At 41.3% G+C, this 19,166-nt stretch overlaps 1 protein-coding gene across 14 annotated transcripts in view; it reads right to left on the bottom strand.

Moving 5' to 3' along the window:
• syngap1b (synaptic Ras GTPase activating protein 1b) overlaps nucleotides 1-19,166 on the bottom strand; it is a 157,238-nt gene that overhangs the window by 51,329 nt on the left and 86,743 nt on the right. Inside the window, exon 1 of one of the 14 annotated variants that reach the window (XM_036005898.1) lies at nucleotides 7,525-9,770. The exons of 12 other annotated variants lie outside the window; for them this stretch is intronic. In XM_036005898.1, coding sequence (XP_035861791.1) covers nucleotides 7,525-7,624 — 100 coding nt within the window. In that variant the 5' untranslated portion in view covers nucleotides 7,625-9,770. Of the gene's footprint in view, nucleotides 1-7,524; nucleotides 9,771-19,166 lie in introns of those variants that run through there. One more of the 14 variants, XM_031279344.2, reaches the window with a different exon arrangement.

The raw sequence follows: 19,166 nt of genomic DNA, 5'->3' as shown, positions 1-19,166 counted from the left end.
AAAATCTCAGAAATATAAAGGATTGCTGAAGACTGTGAGACATGTTTGAAAGCTCCGGGAAAAGCTTGTAAGTGGACCTTCAATTAAGATGTTTTGTCAAAATAAAAGATCCAGTTTTAGTGTTTGTTAAGCAACAAGCACAACTGAACTGATACATTAGATTTGTGTATTTAACAGTGAGTGTAAACTAAATTTAATTGAATCAAAACTATCAAAGATCATTCGCCACTCTCATCGAATAACTTAGGCTACAAAGCTGATATCCTATTGGTTTACATTTGTGATTGTTGCCTGCTACATTTTGTCCGAAACAAACCCCTTTTTCATGCTGAATCATCTCTGATGGTTACACCTGCTGACATTTTCTCTTCTTCAACTTTGAGATACTCCAGAAAGAAAATGGCTTCAATTACGACATTATTGGGGTTTTGCTGCAGGTTACAGCCAATGAAAGGCCATTAGGTTACCTCCTACTGTTCATTTTAAAGAATACTGTCACTTTTTGCCCTCGTAAGATAGTTGGAAATAGACAAAAGAGAGACTTTTTACAACATTTGAACCCAGAATAAATTCCATTACTCGGGGTTGGAGATCTCCTATATTTTTAACATGCACCTGGATTTACTCCACATGCTGCATTATCTATAATTTAGTAAGAGTAGGCGCCAAGAGCAGATTTAGGAAAATGGTACTCTTCAATTTGAATACAGACCAAAATTCATTTTTCAAACATAACACACCGTACCTGCCTCTTTTTACACTTAACATGCACAGAGTGGAGAAATGTGGGTGGCAGCGCGTGCAAAGACCCATTCAAAATCAGTGTATAAATCTTTTGATCCACAGTCTTTATGCAAATGAAAGGAAGTGGTAGATGGGTGGAGTTATTGAGCAGCGTGACAAATTAACCCAAAAGAAATGGCATGGTCATTGTCTTTTTTCAACACCTGTGTTCTCACTTTAATGGTTTATGAAAGTGTTAACAAAAGCATCGGCCTGGAACGAAAAAAAAGTCTGGATAGGTTCATTTAAATCTATTTCTCACTCAATCTCTTTTTGATACCAACCCAGGCTCTGTATTTCGTTGCCATGACAACACTTTTTTTTTTTTTTAACCCTTAGGTACCTTACATTTTTAGTTTCAAACATGCCATTCAACAAAGCTCTGAACCAGTACGTGTGGCGACATCTAGAAATATCTTTTGATTCACTTGTTGTACCTCTTTTAAAATGCAATTATAAAACTACTGTATCGTTTGGAGATGATGTAAAGGCTTGAAAAGCAGACTTGACAAATGCAGACTGGCTGAGGTCATCATGTCACGAGAGGCTGCGTTTCAGTATGGCTGGGGTAATGCGGCAGGTAGATGTGCTTGTCTCTTTTATTTAGCTGCTTAATAAATCATCCCTGTGCTGAAATAACATTGTTCAAGTTGCTCATTCTTACCATCACTGTGTTGAAATGTTTGTAAAGATGGCCAGGTACATCGAATCATCCAAGATGTAACAGGAAAAAATAGTCTCGCCAAAACTTGTGGAATAAACCACGCTGGTAGATTACTGAGATCACAAGACTCAATGTGAGATTATGGCTGTGTCCATAATAACTCCTGTATTGTGTATTATATTTATTGTCCGACATTGTATATTGTCCAGGTTCTGAGTGGGAAATTCATCCACAATATAGTGCCCTCATAAAAAGGTGTCCATGGCATGGACACCTTGTTCTGGTAACAATCCCATAATGCTATGCTTCCCATTATATAGATATAGTTGTATGACGCGAGGCATTCCTTATTACTGCTCACTGCAGAGTAAACTGTAGAATGTCTGTTAGTGAACAAGTGAACGAGGGAGTGACTTCTGATCTAAGGTCTTTGCATTTACACCTGGTAATATTAGTTCTTGTCATATTGATTCTGGATTGGATCTCAAAAGACAAATTAGGAAGCTGAAGCCGGAGGACTGGTCAACAAAAATGGTGAGTATCGGTCTGTATAGCGTTTTGCTGGGCTTGCGTAAGATGAACGTTAAGACGGATGTTCCTCAGCTTCAGCTCTCTGTGTTGCCGTTTTCAAACTCTGTTTGATTCGGGAAACAACAACAACCTTCGGGCCAGCAAGCTACATACTGAAAGTTTTGAAGAAAGATTGGACTGCTTGCTTCTTTCAGGGAATGATTGTAAGGATTTACAAAGAATATGTTTACGGCATTTACTATCTAACTGGGACGTTCTGGGACCGATATGAGAGAATAACTGTGGACGAAGTATCCACAGCGATACACTGGTAACAGCAAATTATGTTTAACCATGTATCCAGTTAATTTAAACAGCTCACGTTACTGTATTGTGTGAAAAGTTAACTTCATTTAATATTGTGGCGTTTTCTTTTCCAGGGTGAAAATGTCCCACCAAAACAAATTTTGCAGAGCCATTGTCGCTGTGTCAGGAGCTTAGTGCGTTAAGTTACTTTTAAAGAACGTGGCCCAACTGTATAAATCGCATTAACATGCTTCCAAATATGGCGTATTGAACAAGCTGGACGGTATTTTGTCACTAAAAGGAGAAAAATCAAATGCACCTAAAGCTTTTCTTAAGAAGAAAGATGTACTGTATATGCCGTACTTCTGACAGGATTTGGCAAAAGTTTAATATACCAATTTATAAAATACCAGCTCATCTCTGCACGCTGCTAACCATGTTTACATTTTTCCATCACTCAGGCATTATGTGTTGGTTGCCAACTGCGTGTCTGTCTATTAACTAACTGGTTTACTGGCTAATTATTCCAGCATACGATCCGCATGTACACACAAGTAACAAAACCTTACATCTCACATCCAGTACCATACGGTACAGGTATGTGTGTTCATGTGTTCAGACAACCAGTTTGTATGTTCACATGTTTGTGTGTACAGCCATGTGCGAGGCAACATGTGAAATGCTGCGCTTGCTCATTGTGAATGTAAATCTGATGTCAAGCTGAAAGCTGAAGAGGGAATGTGTGGGTGGCAATTGCTTCCAGCTTAGACCCTCTGAGAGAACTGAGAGAGAGACAGAGTTAAAAGAGTGGGAGGGAGGGATGTAGACACACATGAGTAAGAGGTTGGTTGAAAAAAAAAAAAAAAAAAACAGTAAAAGGAACAGTGTGTGTGTATGGGGGTGGTGGGTAAGTGTTCGTGTAGGAGTAGGAGGGACAGCGCAAGTGCAAGACTATATGGAGTGAAGACAGGATGACAGAAAAAGAGAGCTGGATAGAGGAAAAAAAGGAAGAGAGTGAAATGGAGGAAATGCATCTGGGGGAGCGGTAAAAAGAGAGGGAGGGTGAGGGGGAGTTGCACTGAGGAAGAGGGAGTTGGATGGAGAGAGGGAGGGAGCACAAGAGCCAGAGATGGAGGCTGGAGAGGGAGTGGGTGTCTTAATAGCGCTGAAACGCTCAGGGCTTTTTGTATGTTTGCCTTTGTTATAATAGACCGCTGGTTGGCTCCCTGTTTGCTTTTGATCCATGAACTGTGGCTACAAATGCAAGGCAGTCTCTCCTCTGTTCCTCTCATTACATAATGTAATGTATAACTCCTGTCACCTAGAGCCCAGCAGGTAAAGCAAGGCACTAGCCCTGCAAGAGGTTTGGGGTTTCATTCCCTACAGTAGCTAGATGCACAGAACATTTTGTATCGATGAAATAATGTGGAAACATTTATCTGGACGAGTCTTGGTCGCTCGCTGAGCTGCTAAAGCTCTGCAGTGGCTGTTCAAACCGATCCAAAAGAGGAAAATTATGTTGAGGAACGCTGGCACAGAGCTGATTTTAAACACAGCTAACGTGAGAGGATTCAATACTTCATACAGCAGCAGCAGCAGCAGCAGCATTCTTCTGCAAACCATGACCTCTCTATTTAAGTCCATTCTGCTTTCTGAACAAATTGTGGACAGTGTGCAAACAGCTACAGTACGGTATGTTTCCATGAATAATAAATGTGATTTAGAAAGTCTACAAGTTAACTGTTCAGTCAATTCAGCCTCTTTTTTCTTTTTTTACTTTTATGTTAAACAGCTAGTTTGTATATATTTCTTTCTGTGTTTATTGTTTATTTCATATTAATGTTCAATATGTTTGTTTATGAATGCACCAACCACCAAGGCAAATTTCTTGTAAGCACTTACTTGGCAATAAACCTTTTTCCGATTCTGATTGTTTTTATAATTAATTGAGTCATCATTCAGTTTTAGATATAGAATATCTGTGAGAAAAGCCGAAAGTGTCAACAGATTGTTTGTTTTGTCCGACCAACACCAAATTCATATAAAACAGCAAACCCTCAAATTTGAGAAGCTGGAAAAGAGCAAATATTTAGCATTTTTGCATTGATAAATGACATGTGGACTCCACCAGAGTTCAGTTTACTCATCCTGGCTCAGTTGTATAATATCTTCTGTGACTCCAGGGGGAAAAAAATAAAATAATTTTTAAAGGTCCGATGGCATGACAATTTCACTTTATGAGGTTTTTTAACATTAATATGCATTCCCCTAGCCTGCCTATGGTCTCCCAGTGGCTAGAAATGGTGATAGATGTAAACCAAGCTCTGGGTATCCTGCTCTGTTTTTGAGAAAATGAAAGCTCAGATGGGCCAATCTGGAATCTCCTCCTTATGAGGTGATAAGGAGCAAGGTTACCTCCCCTTTCTCTGCTTTGCAGAGAAATGTGTGCGCGCTGTGCACGAGCCTAGGCGCATTTTACAAATTCGCTGTTAAAATAACAATGAAATGCTGCGCTATTGACTTTAGGCCAGGTTTTTGTTGGTCAATGGCGCAATCACTTCCTACTGCCTCAAGATAGCAATACGCCAAGAATTCACCTGAACACACCTCCCTGTAAAACCAGCACGCCCATGGGCGTAAAGATGGGCGCAGGTGCATTTGCTATTTAAACGACGTGGGCGCTGGATGGGAAATTGACAACTGCGTCGGTCTTAAACTAGCAAAGACACTTGCGTCGGCCTTTGCGCTGCGCTGGGTGCAAGATAAGGCCCTACAGCTCTTTACAGAAATAAAGCTGTAATTTACAGATTACAGCTAAAAAGTTGAAAAAATTGAGCTGTAGTTTCTGTTTTCTTAGTTAAAATCATGATTTCAACTTCTTATGGTAACTGCAGTCAATTGTCCTTACAATATGGGAAGTAAATCCCGGGAACAGACTTTATTTCGACTGATGTAAGAAATGAGAGATTGCATTGAGTAACGGAAGCTAATGGAACAGAGGCTAACCCAAATTTGACGTCATGGCTTCGGCTCTCTATACTAGATACTAAAAGTCAGGATATCTCTGCCTCTGCTGCAGCAATTTGGACTTATCTTTTTTAGTCCAACTCTATGGAAGTACAGTGCTAAACAGCTGGAGTACCCCTTAAATGGTTATTCAACTGTTGATCAACAAATCATTTCAGCACTATATTTAAATATACAAAATGCAATGCAAACCCTGACTGGAAGAACCATAAGACTGGTCTCAAAGAGAAACAAATTGTTACATTAATGAGTCAAATCATCTTGAATGGAAACGTTAAACAGCTGAAAATAGAAAACATACAGTAATACCAAAACGTACAGTTAAATGATGGGGCTTTCAAATATCTGTTACTGTAACTGCAAACTCAAAAAGTGACACAGTGTGAGAGAGAGAAGCAGCAGCCAACAGCCCGATCATGACACATTTTGACTGCTGATCACAAGTTTCTCTACTCTACATGAACAGTAGGAGCCAAGTTGGCAGACGACCAAAATTCTGGACAATCCTTTGTATTCTCAAAACCGATTTGCCTGGCAAAATGGTTTTTGGATTTCAACAATCCACAAGCCACTAGTAGAAAATGAGTTATTTTTTCTGCCTTTGCTGAGTACTTGTATGATGCTTAAACTGTCATGAGTAGATTTCTATAAGTTTACATTTTGTTGGAATCAGGAAAAAGTACAGTAGTTCTCATGCCCGGTTAAGAGAAAAGACTAAGATAGATTAGAAGATTAGACTAAGATAATGTCAGAATTTTGCTAATATTGGTAGTGACATTTCTCTGCTATTTGCTGTCAACGTTAAAGGACAAATCCGGCACAACCAGTAACACAGCTCAAGCACGGCGTTCGGTGTTTGACTGGTCGTGACTGTTTTCCCAAGATGGCGCCCGCCTGTAAATGTGAAAGGTACTGTCTTTATAATCTATCTTTTTAATAAACTGTCTGTACACTTACAAAGTTCTCAATGCTTCGGTTTACATGTGGGGACCCTCATTATGCTACCGTGGAAGTGTGGTGCTAATTGGAGCCTTGTTAGTGGTATAGAAATAGCGATTTCATTTTACTTTACCTGTGCCCCGACGATTAGCATTATAAGCTAATTAGCAGTTTGTGATAAAACTGGTCACATTCGATTAGCATGAAAACATCCCAGAGAACGGTCGACTCGGTACACGTTATTAACCCCTAGGTTCATTTTGCGCCGGATTTGTCCTTTAATGCTGTGTCTGAGACATTTGAGGTAAACATTTGAGCAGCAGAGCTTCATTCGGAGCTGTCAATCAACTGCCTGCCGATTGCTTTTGCCTCTGAGGGAAGTGAAGGGAGCTGAGAGCGAGCGAGTGTCTCAGTGCTTTTCTGCAAATGCACCTACTGCAGCTTTAATGCAAAGAAAGGTCTAATTTAGGATCAATCTTATGTTTCACGTTGGGAATTATTAGATTTTTAAAGCAAAGAGAGTCCAGTCTGATCTGACTTACCCAGATAATGCTTGTACATTTTTTACTGTACATGTGCTTTTCCCCACAGTGCAACACAAAGACATCAGGAGCCACCAGGCACTTAAACCCCGAAAACCAAACAGTGATCTTGCACCTCAGCGATGCTCAGAGTGGCACAAAACGTGTTGGATTTATGAAGTCTTTTACTGAGCTTTTAGCTCTGGGAAAGTTGTTTTAACACTCACAAAATTGGACTGCATTGAAGGAGCAACATGAATACTGTTTTATGCAGAGTCTTTTGCTCACATTGCATGTGAGGAAACAGCAGATGGCATGCTGTCGTCTGATTGTGCTTTTGAGTTTGATGACAAACCCACAGAAACACACAGAGAAAAGTGATGTCATCGTACCAGAGATGGGTGCAAATGGGGTGAAGATTAGCAGCATATTACAGCTATATGTGTACTTGGACACTTTTTATGTAGTATTTATACTGTAAGTAATTTAGACAAATGTCTCCCCAAAATTAGATATCTGGCAGGCAAATTGATACGCCCACTTAGAAAACATGAATGCTGGTATTAAAGGTGTATACACTGTTAAACATGATGGTCAGTTTGATCTATTTTCAATCTTGTAATTATAAAACTGCAGTTTTAGAGGACATAACGAAAGAAAACATGTACAATTTTCGACATAGAGAAGACGTATGCCTGCATCAGATGATATGAGTTGGATTGACATAAACTATATGGGGAACAAAAGTCAAATAAAAAGACATATATGTCCTACCTAGATCAGGTGGGGCTTGCTGTGCTTTGTGTCCAGACTTGTAGAGGCAATGTCTCTGGGTTTCCAGTCTATATGACAGTAGTGGAGACTGGAGTTGCATTCACTGACTTCAGCCTGTATTCCACTGAGTGTCGGTGTCTGTATGAAACTGCAGCAGCTCCGTAGTTTGTGTTACATTCCACCGAGCATCGGCACTTGTTCTGAATCGATACTCCAAAAGCACACAGTGATATTAGCGTCTATAAATAACTGAGCGTGTTGGTGTATCTGCAAACGGCACCTGCCAACAAGTGTCATGACACACATGCGTTTGTCTGAGGAGTTGACCATCCTCTGGAGGGTTTATAAGGCTGTGTTCAAGTTCCATACACAGAAGTATTGCTCAAATAGCCAGCTGTCAAATAAAATAAAAAAAAGGAATCAAGAGGACTCTAACTAAAGCAAAGTCAGTGAAGTCACCTCCACTACAAAAGCCCAATACAGCAAAGCACTTCCATTTTGCAAAGTGGATGAAGGATGGCCTTAAATCAATCTATGACCTTTAAATATTTCATAGACAAATAGGGATATGAATAAATGATAAACTGCTAGTCTCCACTACCAAGGCACCTGGAAACAGGGCTCCTTCAATGTATCTAGATATATCTTAGAGTGAGTTCTTAAGGTATGTTAGAAAAAGAACTATAGTAGTCTTATAATAAATCTAAAGTACAATACTATACAAATATCACAGAAAACTATAAACTATATATTTATATATAATATCCTAAATAACTATTATAGCCTAGTAATATTTAGGAGATATAAAATACCATCAAGTGCAATATGGTGACCATAAACTCACTACTGAGCACCACAGACACACTAGAAGTCCCTATACGAAGATTATAGGAATATTATCTATTGGGTAAATCAGATTTATCAACTACAAACACTACCAAGAAAAAGTAATCATTACACAAAGTTAAACTGGTGTAAGTGGCCTGTAGGTGGGAGGATGTCCTTCCAGACGCAACTGCACAGGTAAATTCGCCACTGCAGGCCTTTACTTCTCCAAAGTGCTGAATTTACCTTTAAGGTGACCCAAAAGTGCCACGTTGATAAGAGTACAGGATGACAGTTATTAAGTAGGCCACTGTTCGTTATCTCGCATCTTCCGACTAATTAGAGAGAAGAAACACGACAGAAAAACAAACACTCCCAAAGTCAGCTGAGTGTTATAATTTTACACTGAGGCACTGTTCATCCTCCCCCCGCCTCCCCCCGGCAGCAGCAGCCTGCTTCTTGAGCACCGGCAGCAGCGGCTGTTCCGCGGCGGGCAGTCCGGCTGAGAGCTCCTCCTCCCCGGCCTCTCCCTGTCCTCTCTCCCCGGTGCCCTCCGCCCCGACCCTGCACTCGCTGTTCCGGTGACCGACGGAAGATCCGCTGGGGCCAATTTCTCTCATCTTTTAGATAGGAATGTTTCTGCGATGGTTTCCTTAGTAGGTGTCCGTCTTGTGCATTTCAAAAATTAACTTGCCAAGGGTGGATGGATGGGTGGACGGAAACGCGTTCCTGCTTTAAACTCAATAGAAAACTGCGAGTTTAATTTCTATCAAAAGCTATGTATCCACCCAGAGGGAAAATAGCTGCGTCTCCGGATTTACATTCATGTGTGTGCCCGTGCATGTGAGCGTGCGTGTCCGTGCCCATGTGTGCGTGAAAGAGCGGTGCGCAATAGGTCCGCCTCTCAGAATGTGCGCCGATGTAGAGCTGAAGACGCGCTCTGCTCTCTTGCTGCGCCTTTTTGTCCTGATCGGACCCCTTCAGCGCGGCATCCAGCGAGCAAGCAGGGAAAAGAAAAACGGAAGCTTTAATTTCCAATACAGGCGCATATATGTGGATAAGCACCAAAAACCACAGAGCGTTGTGGAAAGAGAGAGAGAAAAACGAAGTGATTCGGTGGAGTGGCAAAGAAACAAGCAACCGCCACAAAATAAAGTAGTCTAAAAACTGCAATGGCTAAAAACTGAACGTGTGCCAGTAACTGAAAGGCAGCAGGAAGAGAAAAAAACGAGGCGATAATGGCAACTTAGTCTTTCGTCTTCCTTCGCACCAAACGGCGGATCAACCTCAAGTAATCCGTTGGCAAGCGATGGATGTTGTGTCTCCTGTCTGCTGCCAGGGCGGAAATAATTTTGCACAGGTGGACAGCACTATAGTTTAGAGAGGGAGCAGCAGCGCACTGATACCCTGCGCTTTAATCTCTCCACCTCTCTCTCTCTGTATTTCCAGTAGTGAGTGAATGAGAGAGAGAGAGAGAGAGAGAGAGCGAGCGGGAGAGAGGCGGGGGGGGGGGGGGGGGCTGCATCCCTACTGGGTGCTGGAGTGATTTTAAGCTCTGCAAGAAGCCCTCATCACTTTTTCCTCTTCTATCTTCTCTCCAATTCTTCCTCTCATCCTTTTCAGTTCGCCTCTCACCCCTTTCTGTTTCCCTTTCACCTTTTACTGGCACGCACACATAGCAGTGTGAGGTTCAGTGCCAGGGGCAAATGTGTGGGAAGCATGCAAGCATCATGTCATTACCCAATATACATTCTCAAAGCCCAGAGTGTGCCTGCCCGTGCATACTGTTACACACCACACACAATCATAACCAATCAAAATTAGAATGCAAATTTTTTATACCTAACCCTTGCATGATTCCTGTTAATTTCCTGCGAGCTCCCATGCTGCGTCATAGGAATATTTAAATACTGCTCAGAAATCCATAAAATAACCAGCCAGCAAATCCATCCAATTATGTAAACCAGCCATGTACTTAATACATCTCAGTGTAGGCTGTATCTGACATTGTATAAATGATGCAAGTGACATCAAGTACTTTTTAATCACCATTGATTGGGCTTTCAGCAATGATAAGCAATCAGCACTTCCAGAGTAAAGGGTATTTTAGATCTGTTTCCATGACAACTGTGGGTTTGAAGCAACTTTTTTAACCGTCGGTGTATTATGTCACTGTACTGTTGCTGTACTCACCACACCAGTCACTTATCGCTGGTTAGTTATGAAGATGGACAAAATATGACCTCTGTGCAGGTGGTGGATATCTTCATTAATGTTTGTTTTTCACCTTAAGATACCCTATCTTTGTGTAGTCTCATGTAAAAAAAAAAAAAGACTTATTTCAGGCTAAAAATACGATAAACTATTCTGCAGCTACTGTAAGAAGGTGGTTAAACTGACTTTACAAAGGGTTAACCTCCACCACATCCCTGCTCATGCCATCTTCAAATAGTTCCCAATCACCAGAGACTGCAGAGACAGTGTTTAGGAATTCCAACAAACATTTCAGCTACTTCACCCCCCACGGTTTTCTCTCTCTCCTCTGCCATTGTCTTTTCTTCTCCCTCCCTTTCTCTCTAGCTCTCACTCCCTCTCTCTCTCTAACACAGTCTGTCTGTCTGCTCTATAATTATTTCCATGGTTACCATTAAGGATGTGAAGCTAAGCCTGATGTACTCTGGTAGTAATCTTTTTCCTTTCCTCAGCCTGTTCCCTCTGTCCTCTCCTCTCATCTGTCGCTTCTTCTTCTTGCTTCTGCTGCTTCTTATGCTGCGTTAGTCTCTGTAGCTTTCTCTTACGTTCTCCATTCTAGCACTTTTCCTGTTGCTACATGTGCAATCTGCTTAAAACCAACATTTCATTTTGAAGCTGATGCAGCTCCAGTACATGCACACATTTCTCATACCAATGTAATCCATATGTAAGCAAGTTATCCTGTCCCGTAAGTATTAATCAGATTGTTTCATACTGCTGTAGTTCTCAGTGTGAGACACTGCATGAGGCTTGTAGAGGTGCATGGCAAACACCCATCCTGCCAAAGTGTTTTTGAGCAAGATTTAAGGTAGCAAAGTGAAAGGCTTTATTATGGGTATCTAGGATTCTGGAAATAAAAGTCCCTTCATTTTTTGCATAAACACAATGTGAGATGACAGTTCCAGGCACTTCCAAGGTTTGATGGGCATGAATCATCGGTATAAATGATGAGCAACTGTGCTATAATAGCTGGTTCTTTGATGAAAAGTAAAATGCATAAAACTGTATAAATAAAAATGTAAGGGTGAATGTGTTTATTTGCTTTCTTGCTGAGAGTTAGATAAGAAAATTGATGTCACTCTTAACATCTAAATTCCACCAGGCGCGTCTGCCCAGCGTTCCGGCAGTGACGCGGACAATGCTTGTGATTCCACCAGCAGACTCTCTGCTCCGCTAAAAATACGCGCTAGGTCTAGTTTTGAGCATCTTTGAGCAGTTTTCAAAATAAACACCCTTTGCAGACTACTGATCATATATCACTACACATTTGAACTAAAACACAGCCACAAATCTTTGAACCATGTCGTTTATAAATGGACTAAATGAAAGAATCCTTTTAACTATGTAGACCACTCACTTTTATGGTACAAGCACAAATATCCATGAAAAATGACCAAAACAACAAAATCTGCGAGCCGGGATGGCAAGACGCTTTGCTTCTGAGACGCTCCTGGTGTGGTATGTGGCATGGCGAACGACGAAACAAAAACACAGCGCAGCCGGAACATGGTGGCATCTGCGCCTGGTGGAATCCAGTGGTTATATCTGTACGGGTGGCGTGGGTTATGTGCAGGACTATTTCTTTCACAACAAAAACACTTCCAAGCAGGGGAGTTTGTATCCCGAAAGAAGACACAAGACTTTCACCAAGAAACGGGTGTTTTAACACAAGCCACACATATTTTTTAATCTTAACTAGTAGTTTTGGTGCTTAAACGGTCATGGCCACATGACAATCAAGTTTCTGTGCCTTAACTCTCACTTGACAGGTCGCTGTCATGTCACCGGTCGGCGGTCGCTGTAATTTCGTAAGACATTATACGTTATACAACCCTCAGACAAAATATACTTTAACATTTTGCCTGATGAAGTCTAGTACCGAAACTTTGCCATTAATATTATCTTTGCTAGTTAGACAGTGTGCAGGAGTTTCTTTGCAACTTTTGACCTACTTGTCCCTCTCCTACGCACGTGTCATGTCATGTAACTGATGTGCAAAAGTATTTTTCCATTGTAAGATATCATACGAATTGTTGTGCATAAGTTTTCGTACAATATCATACAAACCCGTTCATGAGAATGTGCTGATTAGTAAGCTACCTGTGGACAGTTAGGCAACTGTTTCCCTAATTTCCAGCAGCTAACCAGCAGCTGGCTGTAGCTTAATACTGACTCTGGACATAAGTGGTATCCATCTTCTCATCTGCTGCTCTCAAATATTCAATCACAGATCACTGAGCTTAAGGCTTCTGTGGGTGCCATGTTTTGTTCACAATTGCAATGAAAAAGTGTTCTGACGTTGCTACAGCTCAGATGATGGGCACACCTGACTGACTTGTTCTACTTGCCAATGATGGCTGAGGCCCATGGATATCATAGTAATTAGAATCATCTGCCATGGACAAAACATCTTCTTACATAAACCTATAGTATTGTTAAATTATACAGGAGACAGTGCATGTAAAAGAACCACTGAGAACATCATTGAACGGGACTTAACAGTCGTAAAAAATACTTACAAGAACAGGCGGCATCTCCTGCTTTGCAACTCTATTGAAAGCTGAGCTCTGCTGAACCTGACCCTGCACTCATACCTGAAATTCAGGTTTTACATCATGACTATGTTCAAAGGTTTAGTATATTGTTAACATGATTCTTTAGTATAGATTTGAGTCCATTCTCCCCTGTAGAATCAGTGCTGCAGGATGCTTGCCAATGAAATTGGCAATGACAATTTCACATAATTTCGACCAGTGGAAATCCAGCTGTTTTCCACAGCAGGACTATTTGTTCTTTTGCGTATTCAAATATAAATATAAGAAATTATTGCATTATAGGAGACTGTCTTTTTGTCTTGAAAGATGTTATCTTCTTACCTCCACAAGTCCATAGTGGGTTACTTGCTGCTCTGTGCACACAAAAGAACACAGATATTCTGTTTCAATAAAATAATAAAACACTGGATTTACTGGATAAAAGCTGCGAAAAACTAGTGTAAATTCTGCACAAATGTGCCTGAGGATGTACAGAAAGCATGCAGCTTCCCTCTCACTGATGATTGCCTTTTTCCATATAGCCTTTTATTTACTTGGACAATCTAAAATGAAGATATATATTGTTTCTTGTGTGCCATTAATTTGCTATGTCCAGTTGTGTTCAGCAGCTCCAATAAACGTTTAGCTGCGATGAGGGTGGGCAGTGATGTCAGGATACCTTAGTGTATACTTGAAACACAACATAATAATACATCCACAAGCACATAAACAGAAAGTGTTAAAATTACTTATATACTTAGATCATTTAAAAAGGGTAGAATTATATTTCCACAGGTCTCACTCTGGCCAGCAGGGGGTGCAGCAGCCCCCTCAGAACCCCACCACGCTAATGAAACTGCTGTATGGCTGCAAATACTTTTTAGACATATTCTCTTAAAGTCATCTATTAACAACCCAGCGCCCAATTTCCAGGGAACCAGTGCTTTCATTACAGGTCATATGACATGTGAATCTCACGCTGCCATGTCTACCGGACCCCCCACCAGTCCAAACTTGACCAACTCCAGGGGAACCACTGCAGAGATCAGCATGTGTCAGCCTCCATGTTTCAGATGGACAGATAACAGAATGTTGGGGCTGACAGCAGAGAAAGGAACCTGAAGAGTTGTAACAGGAAACACACTGTGACAGCCAGACCCCTGAAGAGCTGGAGGAGAAAATGGAAAGATGGTGGGAGGGGGCTGAATGTTGCATTTTAAGAAGTGCCACAGAAAGACGGGATGATGGATGGTTGAACAAGGAGGACAGGACTAGACATGTGCACACTGCCACCTGGCTGGGCCTAATGCCAAGGCAGGATGACGATGAGGTGTAGAGGATGCCAGTGTGGAATGGGCTGGCATGTGAACACAAGTGTTTTTTCTGAGACCATTTGGAACACTCTGATCGATACTGTTTTCACTTCTCAATTTATAATGGCTGCGCAAACTCCATCACACTGGCATCAAGGGCACTTGTTGTTGCTGGTCGGTCCAGTACTTTAGTCCAGACTGAAATATTGCAACCAATATTGGATAGCTAGCCTGGAAATTTGGTACAGACATTAAAGGTTCACAGAGGATGAAGCCTACTTACTTTGGGGATTCCATTAAAGTTACCTCTAGCGCCACCAGCAGGTTGACCAATTCTTGGCTTTTACTGAAATATTTCAACTACTATTAAATAGTGATTGTCAAATGAAGCTTCGTGGACCATTTTCTTTATTTTCTGAGCTCACTAGATGGCCCTCTCTGTTCAAAGAAAAAGGTTAAAGGAATGGCAATTCAGTGTGTTTTCAACCCTTTGTTGAAGAGAGAGCCCCATCTAGTGGGCTCAGAAAAAAGAGAAAATGGTTCACAAAGCTTCATTTGGCCATCACTACTATTAAAGCTATAGTGCGTAGTTTCTGTCGCCCCCATGAGGAATTCTAAGAAATGACAACAAAACTGTCGGCACATCCACATGATAACACTCCTCCACGCAGTTGCTTGTAGCCAAGGAGGACACGGAGGATTAAAAAAACATGATGGACTCTTCAGAAGAGGTCATTATCTTCGCTCGATTTTCTGCCAAGAAAGTCGCCGGACGACACCAGTTTCTGAACATAGCCATACTGAGAAATACGGAGAGAGTTGTGTGGAGCTGATAGTCTTAATTAGCTTTGTATCAACTCATTTGGCAATGGCTTGAATACAACAGACGTTTATTAATATAAAAAAGTTACGCACTAAAGCTTTAAATGTATTGCCATGAAATCTTGTACAGATATCCATGATTTATGACCAAATATCTGCAACACACTGCTTCAAATGCCGGCATTTCTGGTCCTGAGGATCACATCAACAATAGTCACTGTTTTTCATTATTTAGCCCTGAATTTATCATTTTTCCTCTGCCTTTCTGCAGATTCAAATCAGAGCATTTCCAAATAAAAGCCCACATTCTTAACCTTTAAAATACTGCCACCTGCCAATGGTGCACCGACCACCCACACGATCACATCTCTGCAGCTCTTGTTTTCTGCCATCCAGTTATTGCAAAGTCATTTGTGAATCATCAAAGCCTCGCCAACTTCTATTGTGCCAGGGGATGTGGAAGGATTTGAAGAGGTGACTATCAGATTCAACAGAGCCAAGCCATTCATCAGGTGCGTTTTTGTGGGAAGCAATCTTTTCCAAGTTGTCATGGAGAGGACAATCTCTTTAAGGGAGAGCTGTAATTCTGCACTTTGACATGGACGGTTGAGTAGACATCATCAGTTCAGATACAAGGCTGTGCAGTTTGGATTTGAAACCTTGGTCAAGTCATCCTTAATGCATCCCTGGCTGACTGTTATCCATGTTATATTGTGTTGTTAGATCTGAAGTAAAAAAAAGTGCATTGAAGACAAAAGGATGCATTTTGAGAAAAAGGAGCAAAACTTGACATTGTCCTGACTAACTCTTACTTCCAACCACTGAGCCAGGCCGGGAATGAATAGGAAGAGTACAGATTAATAGTCTTCCACACATCACATCAACATTTTATTTACGTCTGTTGTTCTGTAGGTAAACAGATAACAAAAGCAGGATCTGTGCATTTTAACTGTTCCAATGACATCAACCACAGTCAATTTAAAACTGTAAGGACAATGATATCCTCATGAAGTTTGTTAACACCAAGAGAACTTGCAAAGAATGTTCACCATGAGGTGTAAAGCACAAACAAATACATTCTTGGATTTGATTTTTCCTAAACAAACACACACACACGCACACACACACACACACACACACACACACACACACACACACACACACACACACACACACACACACACACACACACACACACACACACACACTGCCTGAGCACTAACATATGTTAAACCTGCACAGCAACATGAACATATTGCTGGCTATGTCACTTCCACCTACACACGTATGTATACATATTAAAAACAACCAATTGTAGGAACACTGTGCTGCACATACTGTACAAGACAATGCTCTGACGTACTGAGTTACACTGAGTAAGAAAACAAACAGTGTTGAGGAGTGAGGCTGAACACACGCACACACACACACACACACACACACACACACACACACACACACACACACACACACACAGGCAGAAGGTGGCTTTGCCCCCTCAGTTGTATTTTCTGCCCCCTTGTTAAAACGTACAAACACAACAACACAATTACTTTTACAAGGTCTCCATGGCGTCTTTATCGCAGGGGGCTTTCAACCAGTGGTGTAGTCTACGTGATATGCAGGTATACGGAGTATACCCACTAGAAAAGGTCAAGGACTTCCGTATACCCACTTACAAAAACGCAAGGATAACGTTACGCAACGATAATTGTTTTGTGAGAGAACTTTCACACTTAGGTTCATAAATTGCCTGTATCATCGCAGCGCAGCAGCCCTCAGACGCTGACAGGACAGGTGCCTCAGTTACAGTCTAGTGATAGACATCCTAGTTAGACGTAAAGCGTGTAACGAGTTTTAAAACTTTGACTTTGTCAAGTCATAATCATTTAAAATATAGATAAAAATGGACTTAACTGTGGCCAGGATAGCTCAGTTGGTAGAGCAGGCGCATGTATATAGAGGTTTATGCCTCGACACAGAGGGTCCAGGGTTCAAGTCCGACCTGTGACGATTTCCTGCACGTCTTCCCCCTCTCTCTCCCCCCTTTCATAGCTGTCCTATCCATTAAAGGCGGAAATGCCCCAGAAAATATGGACTTAACTGCTTCAAGAAATGCCATATTCGCGAGTGCTGACCCTGTTGCTGCAGCGGGTAAAGCCTGGGTAAATTATCGTTAGTTATTTTTAATACTTTCTGAAGAACAAAAATCACCGTCTCTCAATTTTTACCTGCCCCCTTAGTGATTTTACCCTGGCGCCGGACACACACACACACACACACACACACACACACACACACACACTTACTCCAGGGTGAAGAAGACTGTGTGCATCAGCATAGAACAGCCTTGAAGTGACAGCGAGACACAGAGCTGGTGCTGGCCTGACAACACCAGCCTCTTACTTTCTGTCTCACAATCGTCACTCCTCCTCTATCTCTCTCTCTCTCTCTCTTAATTCCTCCTTTTCTTCTCCATCTGTTTCCTCCTTCCCTCTTTCCGCCCTCTAGCTCTCTCTTCCCAAGCTGCATTACACTGCTGTGCGCAGATATTCAATTATAAGGCTGTTGAGTACAAACTGAAAAGCCTAATACCACACACACACACACACACACACACACACACACCAGGGAAGAGAGTGAAAGGGAGATGCAGACTAATATCACACACCAGTAGGTGCAAAGGGATGGGGAGATCTTGTGGGTTGGGGATATTTGTCATTGAGGCACAATTGGATTTATGCGAGAGTTGTACACAGCTGCAGATATTATCAAGCTCATTCCACAGAGTTGTTTTTTTTTAAAAATTTGTTCTGTGGTGAACACAAAGAATGCCACTTACAAAAAGGACTGCTTTATTTTTCTCTCAGATTAATTCTCTGTGATAAATTAATCAAATAATTAATTGCATTGATATACTGTTGGTGATGTTTATTATTATATTCTTTGAGTTACCCTGGGGATGCATTCAAAGAACACTTGCCTTATTTGCAAAATCTGGAGGCAAGCTTGAGATCGTATTTATCCCATTACTTCACTGTAATCTTGAAAAGCCTACTAACACTCCTTTTAGGATGCATGACTTTGTTTTCCCCCAACAATTTGAGGAAAATAAGAAGGCACAGATCCTTCTTCTGTAGAGCCTACTAAAGACCCATTTCTTATCAAACCCCAAAGCATCCCTTAACTAGCACACTACAGATGCTTTTCTCTGCTATGGAATCAGTAGCTGACTTATTTCTCTGGCAGACTGCTCTGGCATTGACCCACAGTCGGTCCGTTCATTATGCAGAGTTAGGCAACTGTCTATAGGGCAGCAAAAGCCAGGTGTTACCAAGCAGCCGCCTCCTTCTTGATCTCAGAGACTAAAATACTTCAGAGGGATAGTTTAGTTCACAAAAGCCCAAGGTGATGCATTTTGTGTTTTCTAAGAAATGAAAAGTGCAATGCACAACCTTTTTTATGACCCAGAATGATCAGGATTCATCTGCACAAGTTTGATAAGGTAAATATACAATAAGTCAATACAGTGTGAATTCAAAGTGTGCACTCAGAGCAAGGTGCAGACCTGTTGAGTACATACAAGCAATGTTTGAGTCCAGTGAAAAAAATTAAAATCAGGTCGCAAAACTCTTCTCGTATGCATATTTGTATTCTTCAAAATGTGTTCTGCTACATCGTGGGGTATGGGAGAAAAGCAGAGCACAGTGGAGACGAGTTTTGCAAGACAGTTTGTGTAGAATATAGCACAAATTGGTGTTATGTATGTATAGTTCTACATGGCTAATAATTAGGAGAAAACTCTTATCTGGAAGAAGTACACTTTCCTATACCATCACCAGCTGTTTATCTTCATCTCTGCATGCTGCAAACATCTGTTTAAGATAAGGAATAA

The sequence above is a fragment of the Sander lucioperca genome, chromosome 10 (assembly GCF_008315115.2).
Source record: "Sander lucioperca isolate FBNREF2018 chromosome 10, SLUC_FBN_1.2, whole genome shotgun sequence".
Lineage (NCBI taxonomy): Eukaryota > Metazoa > Chordata > Actinopteri > Perciformes > Percidae > Sander > Sander lucioperca.
This window is presented reverse-complemented; position numbering and strand designations above follow the sequence as displayed.